The 14,943-nt window shown below is 32.5% G+C and overlaps 1 protein-coding gene across 1 annotated transcript; it reads right to left on the bottom strand.

Annotated features, from left to right (window-relative positions):
- Positions 1-220: 220 nt before the first annotated feature.
- LOC131867727 (F-box/kelch-repeat protein SKIP20-like) lies at positions 221-1,198 on the bottom strand. The gene has a single exon (XM_059215534.1). It carries the CDS (start codon positions 1,196-1,198, stop codon positions 221-223), a length of 978 nt encoding a protein of 325 aa, XP_059071517.1.
- Positions 1,199-14,943: the final 13,745 nt, after the last annotated feature.

Here is a 14,943-nt window from a genome sequence, read left to right as displayed (position 1 = left end):
TATAAATGTAAAACACAACTTATATGACAATAGGGACAATCATATGTTTTAAATGATCTTAGAAATATATTAAATGTTTATCATGACAATAGATACATACAAATTTTCAGATACATATGTTTTAAATATCATAGCAGAAAACTAATTGTTTGATTCAAATAAATAGATATCTGAAGTCTATTTTGAGGAAACATATGTTTGATATGATTTTAGAAATATATTAAATTTCAATGGTGGCAATAGATTGAACCATCCCTTCCAGAAAACTATTGGGTTGGTCAACAGAAATCCACCTCTCAGAGAAAGGTGCTCCAGGTTTATACATATACAGTTTACAAATATAGATATCAGGATTACGAAAAATTCCACAAAATAAAATTCGATCACACGACACTGTGGCACAAACATTTAAAACAGGGTGGTGTTGAGGGAGAGTTTCCAATTGCCTCCATAAATTTCCTTCCCAATCATATTGCTCTATTCCTTTACTTGTAAATGCAATTAGTCGTTGAAAGGCATACATAACATCGAGGCAAGAATTAGGAATAGACATATTTATTGTTGTCCATGCTCTTGTGGTGGGATCAAATCTTTGACATCTACTAATATCAATGACATAAAACATTCCTTCAATAAAAAGACCCCTACAGCTGTACATTCCCTGGTGCATCTTAGGAAGAAGCTCCCACTTGTCTTCATCTACTTTATAAACTGCTGCTTCACGAAGTTCATTGAGACCATTATCATTTCCTCCCGCAATGTAAATCGATCCATCAGGTGAGGCACAACATGCAAACTCTAGGTTTGCAGGTCTGGGGGTGGGAAATTCAGCACCATGCTTCCATATACTAGGTAAAAAATCATATATCAATAACAATGGAGTTAAATGGCGTGACTGGCCCAGCACAACAATCTTATGATTCACATTTATAATCTTATGAACGATTGCGTTTGTGGGAGGGAGCAGTTTACGTGACTGATCAGTAGGATCGTATATAGATATGCTAATATGATCCTCGAGAAAACATATATATTTCTTAGTCAGCCCAAACTTAATTCTATCCTGATAAAACTGAAAACTTTCCAACATTTCTTTGGCAGGTTCCAACAGCTGCTTAATTTTTGAGTGACATATGTATGGCACTCTTAATAAGATGTCTCGAAATATTTGCTCAGGGAGTTCCCGCAAAAAATCCATTATCAACTTTTTCTTCTTAAGGATATGAAGCTTTAGAGTGTGTACAAATTCGAAGAATTATACCGAGTTGTTGGATCTGTAGACGTTGCTTTATACCTGCAAACGCTTCTCCAGATTTAAAGGTCACCACGTTTGGGGATTCCTTATAATAGAGACTAAATTAACCGTAAAATATTTATGTAATTTATATATATATATATCACATATAAACGAAATATTTCTATTATTTACGAACTACTTAGAATAAAACCGAGGGTGGTTAATCTATGCTACCATTTTAGACCTCCATTGAGACAATTACTGCATATTTTAATTACAATATTAGTCTTCATGAAGGGCAATATACATATATATTAGACCCTTGGAAAACTTCCCCAGAAAATCTCTCCAGAATAATTATTCTATTGGCAGGTTGGTAATCTTTTAACTTTCTTCTCAGTTTGGGTTTCTTTTGGTTTGTGCGTCCAGTCACTTTATTTTACATTAATTAATTGTGCATTGTAATTATATATATAGTGATTTTGAAATCATTTTCACCAATAGCTTTTTCCTGACTGATGTTACAGCTGCAATTTAAATGAGATCCCTGTACCTTATAACTTCCATTATATGTTCAGGAATTACAAAGCTTCCTACATAGATACAGATATTTGTGAAATAACAGTAAACAGACGTAAGAGGGGAACACGAAATATTTAGTATTTCATGTTAAGTTGATCGAGTCATGGTAGTATCAGCATGAGTGATTTCAGAGAAATTTTTAGTATTTCATGAAATATGAAATTATGAACATTTGTTATATGAAATTAGTGTTAAATGAATTATTCATGCTATGAAAGAATGGTCCATCTGAACCAATACTCAAGAAGGAAATAGTCTATTGTTCAACAGTTTACTGAGTTTGGAATAAAGTTGAACTTTGAGTTTTTAAATTTATATTTGAGAGTGAAGTTCTTAGAACACCAATTCAACATAAATTTAATTTTCTACTACATTCTGTGCAAAATATTAAAGTTTCTTATGCCCTAGATAGGGAATAGGTAGAGAAGATAGCAAAACTTTTACTTAATAACTAAAGTATCAAATAATTAAAGTTCTTTCTTCTTGGCACAAATATTTTCTAAGCATAAAAAAACTTCATAACATTAGAAGACAAGGGCTGCAAGCAGCGAAGTTCCTGCCAGTCTTTGCTTTTGTTTCTGCTGCACAAACTTTTTATGCACCAATAAAATCTCTGGGAGGCAATGGATGTGATAAAGCTTTTTCACACTTTCCAAATGCATGTTTCTTTCATCTGTTTCATTCAAAAAAAATTGTGTAAAGATTTAGTAGTTTGAATAATAAAAGTCATCAGACACAACAGAAGACCAATAGTTAATAACTTAATACACAGAAGTAAGCTAGAGAGCATCCCAACGATTGGCTTCCACATCAAACAATGCCCTAAGTATAGGCCAAAGTTAGGCCAGGCATTCCTTTCATGAAGTTGCAGAGACTCAAACTTTCATATCAGCATTTGGTAATAGACCCATGAGCTATGCTCAAACTCCAGAAAACCTTGAATTAAGGGATGGGATTTAGCATACAAAATTAAAGCCATGGATTATGCCCAAGAACAAATACTAGTATTTTAGAACTCCAGCAATAAAATACCCATTCACTATATCTTTATAAAGCATCATTTACCACTGACTGTTTCCCCTCACTATGGAGGTTCTATAGTTGAGTTGAGCCACTCAATCCTCAACCACCACTCATCATTTACTCATGTAGGGACGCAGTTGAAGCCCCTCACCGCTCCATTCTCACACAGATATTATTACAGATATTATTGGAGTGATTTGTGTGGAATAGCACAACAAATGGGGAAAAAGAGAGTTGCAGATGAGGGAAGATAAAAGCCTTCCCTCAGTCACCGCATTTCTTCCTTCCATTTACTTGTACAGGTTTTATTGTGGATATCCAAAGGCTTGACATACCTTGTCAAGTTTTTTATTTGACAGTGCTATTAAATAATTACCTAGAGTTTGAGTCAATATTTTTAATGGAGTTTAGAAAGATAAGTAGAGAGCATTTGACAGTCGATGGGAAGGGAAATGTAACATTCTCTTTTTGAACCACAAACACTGAACTGTTAGTCGTTGACATGGATTAGGGTTGACTGGATTCTGTCAACTCTTAGATTTTGTTATTCTTTTAGTTTGTCAGCTAGTTTTAGTTGAGTCAATTGAATAAGGAATGGTGCAGTTATTCCATTAGCTATCTTCCCTTAAATTAGGGAATCAACTTCAATTAAATTTTGGGTAAGTGTTTGTCAATAGCTAGCATTGAACGTGGTATATGTGGAACGCTTGAGTTGAAGATTACCTAGGTTGTGCTGGGAAGAGGAAAGGCATAATTGATTATCACAAACACAAAAACTTCATTCTGTTCACAGAAATTGGATGCTGCTACAACAGCTTTTTGCTTGAGACAACCCTTTTTCCTTGCAAAAAAATTGAAGATGATTTATGACGTATTCTTTTGTTGCGTTGCAAATCCTCTAGGTGATTTTTGCCATCTTGTACCTTTGCACATATATTTGCTTCCGAGGCAGTTAGGGTTAAAATTTGCAAACGTAGATGTCTGGTGGGCAACCCAATATCTGCCACCTGCTTGATCGTCGAGGGAGGATGGGGGGACTTGTATGCAAGATGTCAAAATCCTGTCCTGTCAAGCAAGTATGCAAGATGTCAAAGTACTGTCGAAGCATGTGGATTATTAACGGATTTCGTCTGATCCTTGAAAACCCCATATCCCTGCAACGCACCGACAGAGCTATCCCTTTTTGTTGGCCATGTGTTTCTAGCGACTGCGCTCTGCCAAAGTTCTATTTTGGCAGCCCCTGCACCTCCCTCTGGAGTCGTGCGTTCTGTCCCGTTGAGAACTGCGCGAACCCCTGCAAACCCTCGACAACACCAGTAGTTAAACGCCACAAAATTTGTCAAGAATATTTTGCTTAACTAATACGCAAGTTTAACGGTTTGAACATTAGCAAATGCAAAAATATTTGAGAATAATTATTTTTGATTGGTGCATTGGCATTGCATAAATCACTAGTTAATAAAGAGGCCTCCGCTATAGTCCCTGCGGGCAGGAACTAATAATCCAGTAAATCAGCAAGGTAATCTCGTCAAAATTCACAGTGAGATCACATTAAGTCTTTCAGAAATACTATATATTTTTACAAGTTATAAACAGATTACAAATATACAGAACACATTACAAATATATTAATATAAGGAACTTGTGTGAACAAAAATTACTTCTACCATTTTACAATTCTTATAAATTCGTGTATATATAAAGTCATTCATTACTACGGTCAAACTATAATATTTGGAATTGAGTTTATTAGACTATTTAGGGGACAAATAAGTTTATAAGTCTATTTAGGGGACAAGTAAGTAGTGGAAATAAGGCTTCATGTGGATTACCATGTGGGTTTAGATCGACATCCACAAGCACTGCCATGTAAGAAAACTAGTTCTTTAAAAAAATTGATTCTTTCTATCCTCAATGAAGACGATTGATTATGTGTCAATGATGATTCATCCAAGGTATCTGAAACTTGGTTGTTTGGATGGATGACTTTTTATGGGGCGGATCAACCACGAAAACTGGCATGACACGTTGGTGGTAGTGGTTGGTTTTGTTGTATGGCACCTCAATAGATTGCTACATACACCTATGTGAATATATATAGTAAGTCATTTATTATTTTAAAATAAGCTTATTAGTCTATTTAGGAGAGAGGGGTTGGTAGTGGTGGATCCTATGTTCGAGGATCCACATGGAGCACCACATAGGTCTAGATCAATATCCACGAGCATTGCCAAGTAGGAAAACTAGTTCTCTAAATAAAAATTAAAACTTTATCCTTCATGGAGGAGACCTACCATGTGTGAAATGGCAATTCATACAAGGTGTCCAAACCTTTGCCATTTGGATATATGAACATTCATGGGGCAGCTCAACCATGACAAGTGGCATAGAACTTCGGTGGTACTAGCTAATTTTTCCACATGTCGGTCAAACAATCTACCACCCTCTGTGCTCGACAATGCAAATTAAACATGTTTTGCCTCCTCACTCCATTCCAACTAGCCACATTAACTATGTGTCCCTTTGCATTTACTCGATCTATTTAGTGTGCAATATCCAACAAAGGGTCCATTAAATGTTTCATTTTATTGCACATCATTCCCACTTTCCCTCCCTTCTTTCACACATATTATGGAGTGTTTGTGACCTTTGCCTCTGGAACATGTTCAACTCAGGTCATTGAAAATCCTATTCTCACACCAGAAGATGTTTAGCTCTATGAATTCTTTGGCATTTTTCTAAAGGTTGGTTTGGTGTTATCCTTTCCTCATCTTGCAAGTGTTCTCTCTATCACTGAAGGTATGTGTTCATCTATTTTTTTACACACTTTATTCTCCTTGTAGGTACAGGGTATCAAATTCACTTCGCTACACAAATCTTAGCATATCTGGAGAGTGGTTAATGGGAGATATCACACCTTGACAGTAGTTAACATAAGATATCACTCTAGCCAAATTTTCTTTATACCTTGTATGTCATACTTAATTGTGTATGATGTCCCATTAACATATAACCAATTTATAACTATTTACCATGACTGATAATGTCCTAAATGCCCTAAATTCCTCTTGTGATCAATCATTAAAGAGTGCTTGTGTATTTGTGTTTAAATGTAATTTTTATAAATTTTAATGTGGAAATATATTTTAATGATTTTATTTGGCAATTCAATAACTGTAAAGATAAATGGGTCTTATATGTTTTCATTTTAATATGCTTTTCATAATTAGGGCATATAGGTGAAATTGGGGAATTAAAAATATAATATATTCTATTAGTTTAAAAAATTGAAATGTTCATCAGGTTTTATAAGGGCAAATTAGTTCATTTTTATTATTAAGCTTATTTTGGAGTTTTGATTTCTCAAAACCCTCATTATAACATCATTGGGCCCTTGGTCTGCTGGTGAATTTGAAAGGTTCTTAATGAGCCAACCAAGGATCAAGTCTTGTTGAGTGCAAGGATCTAACATCTAAAGGGGACGAGGTTGGGATCATGCCCTAGTAAAATTTGGTCCAATGGATAGCTCACAATCCTTGGCTCTTGGCCAAAGAGGTTCTTGTGCTCAGACTTAGGTGACCAAAATGGATTTAAGGACAAACATCCATAAAATTAACCCTCCTTATGTGGAGATTTTTAAATGGTGATTGTGGGAGAAATTTTGTGGTGATTTTTGCTTTGTGTTAGGATTGGGGAAGTGTGTATTCTCCTCCATGGATTTGTGCTTCCATTCGGTGTGTTGAAATAAATTCATGTTTGAATTTTTTGGGCAATTTTGACGTAGGTGCTTCAATTCTTCATTTTTCTCCTTGTTTTTTTATTTTTTAATGGTTGCAAATGGAATTAGGATGTACAAGCCTTTATTTACTCAAAAATAATTAATTTTAATATACTAGTTTATTTGATTTAAGAAATTTTTGTAAACATTGCATTTAGAAATGTTTTGTCATGCCAAAATTTTAATTGAATGGGAAAATTGAGTATTTTATTATGAAAATTGAGTGTTGGATGCATAGAGACCAAAAGTGTGTTTTTACACTTTTGACGTTTAAAAAACTTCAAAATTTTGTGTTCTTTGGGGTATTTTCATGGTGGAAAACACAATTCGCTAATTTTCGGAAAAAGGTTTGGACAAGAGGAAATGGTGGAATATTTGTTAATTCTAGATTAAATATAATGTGAAATGATAATTTTAGTATAGGAAATTTTGAATTAGATTGATTTGGATCCCATCTCACTATGTTATTAAGAATTGTGAAATTGTGCTTAAGTGATGAATGAAATGTGAAATTGGCATCGTGTTTTACTTTTTTTCCTCGCTCATGTAGTATGGGATTATCTTAGGGTGTGGGCATTAGAGTTGGTTGGTTGAGTGAATCTGAATGGGGACTAGGGCACAAAGTGGCTACTAGGATAACCTATTGGAGAGTTATTTATAATAAGTGAAAACTAAATAAAACATAGGTAATAAAACAAAGATAATTTGATATCATTATCATGCCTAGAGTGCTAGTAAATACGTAGGATGATTTGGGATGACCTAGGGGTTTTGGGGGTGTTTATTTGGTTTGATAAAGTCTCCTCATCTTGATGAAAATTGCAGAACGGAAATTAAAATCAATAGGAAAAATAGAAAACAAGGGGAAAAATAAGAAATGTATCAGAGGATAACTCTACTTGAAAATTATGGTGATTTAATAAGATTAGATGTTCCATGGATTATGGTGATTTATATGTCAAATTTTTAATTGCAATTCATATAGAAATGACATTTATCTTCATTTTCATATTCATTAGCAATAGACATTTGACAATGTTGTTGCCATGAAGGTTATGAGCGCACTTTATATAACAATATTTGATTTGGTTTTGTTGAACAAACAATTTTTACATTTTATTTGCAAGAATGCTTTTAGTCAACTTCTTCTTTTGGGTTACATACTTCCTCTTCTTGATGTTGGATTATTGAGTGTAATCTAAAATATCGATAAAAAAACACAATTAATTTTATAAATAGTCATGCAAATAATTTCGATGTCAAATCAAGTAAAAAATTATATTTGTTATATTTCAACTGAGAATTCACTGAAGGAGCTCAAATGATTGAATGTATAGGAGTAGATTCATTCTTGAATGCTTGGAGTATTCATAAATGTAACAGATAAGAGTCACTCCACTCGGGCGATTCTTTTTAACTCATGGAGGAACCTATAGATACTTAAAAATGTCTCACTAATCATGTACTAATTATTGGTCTAATTAATTGACTAATTCTTTAATTATTTAATTAAGCTAATTATTTTTCCTCAATTGACTAAATCATTATCATTCAACATTTCTAATTATCAAATTTCCATTCTTTAATTAATTTAATCATTTAACCCCTTTCTCAAATATTAATTAAATATTAATTATTTAATTAATTACAATTAATTTCCTTAATTAAATAATATTTATTATTTAATTACTTGTAATTCTTATAGTTAAATTATTTCATTTAAATTATTTAAAATTAATTATTTCACTCTTCCAATTCCCCAAATTCGAATTTTGAATAATTCCATTTAATTTCATTTCTCTCAAATTCACAATTCCCCAAATACCAATTTCAATTACTTTCATCTAATTCCAAATCATCAAATTGACATTTCACCAAATCTGCAGTTGGATGAATTTCAATAAATTTTAGGTGCATTTAGAATTCGAAAATCCAAATTGAAAATGAAAATCAAATTCAATTTTAAAGTCCTACAGCACATGTTGAAATCTTAACTAATTGATCAAATCAGTTAACTCAGTTATGTCTTCAATCTCCCGTTTTCACTCCAAATAACCTTTTCAAACTAATCAATGTAATCAATCATCTCTTCAATCAATCCAATCAACTGGCTAATCTACTCAAACCACTATCCAATCTATTTAGTTGACTACTCAATCAATTTGGTTAACAAATCAATCAATTTGGTTAACAAATAAATCAACTCTGTTAACTGATCAATCTAAATCAGTTCACTCCCAATCAGAGCTTGAGTTCAAAATCCCATCTCATCTCTCATGTAAATTTATATATACAAAATCATTTTCTCAATTCAAGCTAGATCACAACTCGTTAAAATAATTGTCATCTTTATCCAAGAAATCTCAGTGCAATATTTGAGAGCCACCTACACCAGGAATTTGGAGAAGAGAAATGGAAGCAAAAATGTGGAATAGGGAGTTTAAATTAGTTTAATTCTTCCATTTATTTCATTTATGATATTTCATTATGTTTGATTTTAGATAGATTAGTTAAGGATCTGTGATCATCCTTATTTCCTAATTAGCTTAATTTACATGATTTCAAGCATGAAAACAATGGTAAACCCGATGTGAATTTATAGTGACTAAATTATCTTTTTTTATTTTTGTCATTTGTAGATCTGTACAGAACACAAAAATGGAATCATACTTGCATACACAAAATTCACAATTGCACATATTAATGCGCAATTGATGTTGTTTTGTTTCACATTTGCTATTAGATTGATTCTCAATAGATTCCATCCATGTCAGAATCAACGAACTTCTTTCTTCTGTCTTTTTCCTTTGTTTAAAATAATTTCCAAAATTGTCACGTTTAAGTAATGTGCAATTGCTTAGTCATAAATTCGCATTTGACTAGACATTAATTCGCATTTGCTAGTAGATTTGTTCGCAATTTCTTAGTAGTTAATTCACATTTTCTAGGAAAGGTCAAAATGTTTTTGTCCTATTTTCTCTGTCTTTCTGTCAATAATTAGCTCCGTTTCTACAAACAGAGAGGTCAAAGTTGTAACGAAGAGGAAAAATTAGGCTAGAAAGCCCACCATGTTCTAACAACCTTTTGGTTTTCCTATAGGGAAAGATTAGACAATATTTCTTTTGGTGCTCTTAAAAAGACCAAACAAACATTCTTCTTTTCAATACCTCACCATTGCTATGATGGATAAAATGAACACCATGTCTTTTGGAGCAACATCTCCAATAGTTCAGACAATATTGCAATGAAAGTTTAAAAATAACTTTTAGAGAGTATAGCCCAAACCAAAATTAAGAATAAAAAATAGTACACTAGTAAACAGATTCAAAGTTGTGTCTGAATTTAGAATGGACTTCATTTAATTGTACTATATTTTGTGCATATGGAGAAATTTAATATTGTCATATTATTGTGTTGTAGTTGAGAACCCCTTTAGAGAACACGATCCTTGTAATGAAGGATGCACATAAAATTAGGTTAATTTGTGCTCCCTCGTGTTTTGTTAGAATGCATATTGGAACCATAATTTTTGTTTTGTATTATGGAAGTGAAATTTGGCCTTGCAGTTGTGAATAGATTTTCCCAAATTGTGGCAAAGTATTTAAAACAAGAGAAACTATTAGAATAAATAAAAGCAATTGTTGGGATCTAAGACAAAATTCTAGTATAATTTGTCCTTCTCACTTTGTTATTTCTATTATTGACTTTTCAACTTTCTATTTCTTATCAATTGTAAAGTTTTTTATAGGTTTTTTTTTTAAGTTAGTGTGTTGTAGTTTATTACATATACATTTGTAATCACTTATAAAATTAAAAGATCAGTTTTTTAATAATTTTTAATGATTTTTTTTTATCTAATTTCAATTTTAAAATGGAAAAAAATATTATAAGAAATATTAATGTTTAATAAACAATCATTAAATTTCAATATAAAGGTTTACATAACAATAATTGGATGAGCATGTAATATAAGGATTCATGATATAAGAAACATGTTTATTTATATGAGTAAATGAAAGAGGAGTGCATAGTTTTCATAATTTTTATATTAATCAAATAATATTACACAATTTTATATATATATATATATATGAGCAATGTTAAAAATATGGAAAATCCAAAATTAGAAAAGATGTTTGAATAGTAAGATTGTAAATTTTAAGTCACTATTAATCATATGATAATGCACATTTACAAATTCACCAAATACTACAACAATGTCACAAACATGAAAATACCAAAACAAGAAAAAGGTGAGAAAATAATAAGTCTATAGTGCTTACCTGCATAAGCTTACACAATCTGTAATTGTGTACCTAGCTCTTGTTTACACAAAAAAAGAAACATTTATTTTAAGAGTGAAAAGAGAAGGTAATTTTACATGAACAAACTCCTCTACTTAGCCTTTGAATATTCATTGTTATTGATTTGAGTGACTTAGCATGTGCGATCAATATAAATTAAATGCTAGGGCACAATTTTGGGGAGTTGTGACGTAAAAAATAGCATAGCCTTGTAATTTTACACTACATTTTTTGTGTTCATTTTGGGATTCATTCCCTAATGTGCTGCTAGGCTCATTTTAGCTTTTGAATTAGCCTTTCTCTTTTTCATGGTTCTTAAGTTTTGTTTTCTAGAGTTATTTTTTGTCAAGTTTCGTTGTTACCTTCCATCTTGCTACTTGTATTACCATTTTGAGTCAAAATTATTTGGATACTAGTGTGATGCATCGATATAATTATGAACATGCTAATATCCCACAATTGTTTTCTGTTTGATGGTCATTTCTAAACATTTTTCTGATTGTCACCTACCTAACTCATTAAAATTAATTCAAGATGAATCCAACAACTTGTTAGCCTCTTCTAATGCTCTCATCTTATTTTTTAATAAGTTGTTTCATTAGGAACAATCTCTCTGCTCTCACTTGGCACTCACATAGCTCTTTTAAGTTGTACAACTCTCTATAATACTCATGCCACACTCTTCGTTAAGACTTACTGTCGACTTATCTTTCTCAAGCTTCTTAGGTGATATTTTTATTGTTGTATTGTGATATTTCAGAATTAGAAATAAATTTAATTTTAGTTTCTATGTTGAATGCTAGTGGATTGCATGTAACATTATACAAACATGGTTGCAAATTGCTAAGAGGAAACTTGGTGGTAGCAAGGGGGACAAGGAAGTGGGCTCTATTTAAGCTTGAAGCCATTACTATTGTAAAATCCACCAATGTAAGTAAATACAAAAAAATATTAACATATTGCGGTACAATAGATTGGGTCACATTAGTGAGAATAGGTTAAAAAACTTTTTGAATAAAAATTTGGTAGATCATTTTTTCCATTTTGATGCAAGAGATTTGAACTTTTTGAACATTATGTGGTTGGTAGAAAAAATAAAAATCATTTCCTTCAATTAGTAATAAATCTAGGAGTAAATTGGAAATTATTCACTCGTGTTTTTGGACCAATGGATATTGAATGAATTAGAAGATATAGATATTTTGTTTCCTTAATTGATAAAGTTTCTAGACACATGTGGTTACTTTTCTTATTGAATGAATTTGAAGTTTTCACTAAATTAAAAGATTTTAAGGCCTTAGTTGAAAACAAAATAAATTGAAAAATTAAGGTTTTAAGAATTGATAATGGAAGAGAATATTGTTCTAAGAAATTTGTTGAAATTTGTAAGAATGCATGAATTGTTGAAAAAAATAATATTTTGTATACTTAATAAATAGAAATACTACAATGGATGAATTAGACAATAATGGAAAGATCTAAAAGTATGTTAAGTGGTTCACAAATTTATAAATGCTTTTGGGAAAAAGCTGCAACAACTACTTGTTACTTATTAAATAGATCTCCCTGTAAGGCTCTTGAAACAACATGTTATGAATGATGTGTACATATTTAAGAAACCTTTTGTTTCACATTCAAGGGTATTTGGCAATGAGGTTTAAGTTCATGTGCCCAAAGAAAAATGATCTAAGTTGGATCCAAAAGATTAAAAAGTGCTTTTTCATTGCATATGGTGATAATGTAAAAGTATATAACTTATGGAATCCTACAACCACTAAAATTATCTTTTCTAGAGATAAGTTATTCAAGAAAATTAGTTATTATTTATCTTCAACAACCAAAGGAAAAAGAAAAGAATTGTTTTTTTTACAAAGAGTGCATTTTTAAATTAAGGAGAGAAGTACACCTTGGAAAGATTAAAGAGATGGACAAGAGGAAAAGGAAGAAAAATATGGGCTTCTAGAATTAGTTACTAATAAAACTGACAAACAGGAAGAGGTTGAATAAGATCACTATTATCAAGCTCCCCATACTTATATTCTCATATGATCGACTATTGCCACACCTAACAACCTATGTTGTAATTACATGGTTAGTCAACATTTCCACAATCTTCAAGGTACTCAAATACTATTCCTTTTGTAGAAAATGCTTATAGGGAGCACACCCTTGACCCAAACAGAGATATTGGCTCAACAAGTAGAAGATCTCCAAAAGAAAATGACTAGCATGCAAACATTTAATGACAAAAAGAGATATACTAGGGAGTATATCTATCCTTTTCCTTTTGAAAGGACTTTATAACATAGTGACCACAATTACAGTGAATCCAAGGAGTAGAGATTGTGTTCTGATCACCCGAAGATCCAAGGTTACATTACAAGCGGTACCATCAAACCCCCCTCCACGGACAAAAAATTACAATATGGTCGACCAACTAAAAAAAATTGCAGCCTAAATTTCATTATTTGAGTTGCTTCGCATCTCACCGGCTCATAGGGTGGTCCTAGACAAAGCATTAAAAGTATATACTGTTGCTAGAGATATAGATGAGAATGCACTTCAATCCATGGTTGGAAACTTGGCAGCTTCAAAAGTAGCATTCACTAAATGGGATGTACCTACAGACAGGCCTACGCAAAATGACACTCTACACTTAGAAGCTCTTATTCACAGAAAGAGGGTTCGAAGAGTGCTCATAGATGGTGGATTCTAGATCAACGTATGCGTCAACAAGAGGTGGTAATTCAATATTACCCCTATCTCTTATTCAAGTACTCAATGAAGCTTCTATCATAGAAGAAGAGCCAACCATTCGACATAATCTCCCATTCATCATTAATACAATTGACTATCCTGTGTCTTCAATTGAAGAAATTGATGAATATGAATCAAATAGAGAAACATATATAGAGAGTATAATTGATTCACATGACTATGAGTTTCTATCTACACACAGTTGAAGTACATTTTCATCTCTTAGTGCTTATGACAGCCAACCAATTGAACATGATGGCATCCAATATAAAGAAATACCAATCTTCCCACCATCAGTCAAGTATGTTTACGATAATAGAATCCATATGATCTTGGAATCAACTTCTCCTGTTGAAGGACAAGATCTTTGTCTGATGTATCCTAACTTAATAGACTAGGGGCAAGAAGGACAACCACAATTAGATTTATTTCAAAGTGATGAAGCTATAGCTGAATTCTTGGGTGCAAGGGATGGACTTCCTTATGATGATCATAAAGTTGGCTTTACCATTTATCTTGATAGAGCTACATACTTTGGAGAAGCAAGCTCCTCTTCCAATTCAGATGATGAAAATTAAGCAGAACATATGGTTCACAACAAATTGGACAACCTTCCCATAAACAAAGATTCCTATGTGCAATTTAATATTTGATTGAATGAGTTTCAGGGCTGATACATGCGACATGTTCTCCATCTAGCCTTACGACTTCTAGGAGTAAGTCGGAACCTAGGGCGGGAGGATGCAGTACCCCTACCCTAATCAATTTCTAATCCCGGTTTAATCTTGGTTAGTTTATCATAATATAATGTTATAGTCAGATGTTTGATTTAATGCATAGCTGTCGATGTGGTTTTCGCACCAGTTTGTATGCAAGTTATTAATTCTCCTATTTCGTGTTATGATCTCGAGCTAACGCTTTCATTAAGTTTATATATGTATGCATGTATGACTCTTGGTTGCAGGAGATTTTCGGTACAGTGTCGCATGGGTGCGAGATTCGTCTCTGCCTGGATTTGCAGGCTTGAGTGTACCTCTTTAATGCTTAGAGTTGGATTAGGTGGTCCGGAGTTTCTCGTTTGACCATAGTCGTGCTCAAGTGAGCATCGTTAGTCATCGCCAGTATCCCCTTTTGGTTGGGTTTGCAAATCATCTGTCCGATTGACTTTCTTGGTTTGCGTGCTTGCGTGTGTGGTTAAATCGAGTGATTGATCATTAATCTTTAATTGATTTAATGTGTGTTTATGCATTAGTTTATTTGGG

Source organism: Cryptomeria japonica, unplaced genomic scaffold (assembly GCF_030272615.1).
Source record: "Cryptomeria japonica unplaced genomic scaffold, Sugi_1.0 HiC_scaffold_181, whole genome shotgun sequence".
In the NCBI taxonomy this organism is placed as follows: Eukaryota; Viridiplantae; Streptophyta; class Pinopsida; order Cupressales; family Cupressaceae; genus Cryptomeria; species Cryptomeria japonica.
The sequence above is the reverse complement of the archived record's forward strand: the minus strand, read 5'-3'. Positions and strand labels throughout refer to the sequence as shown.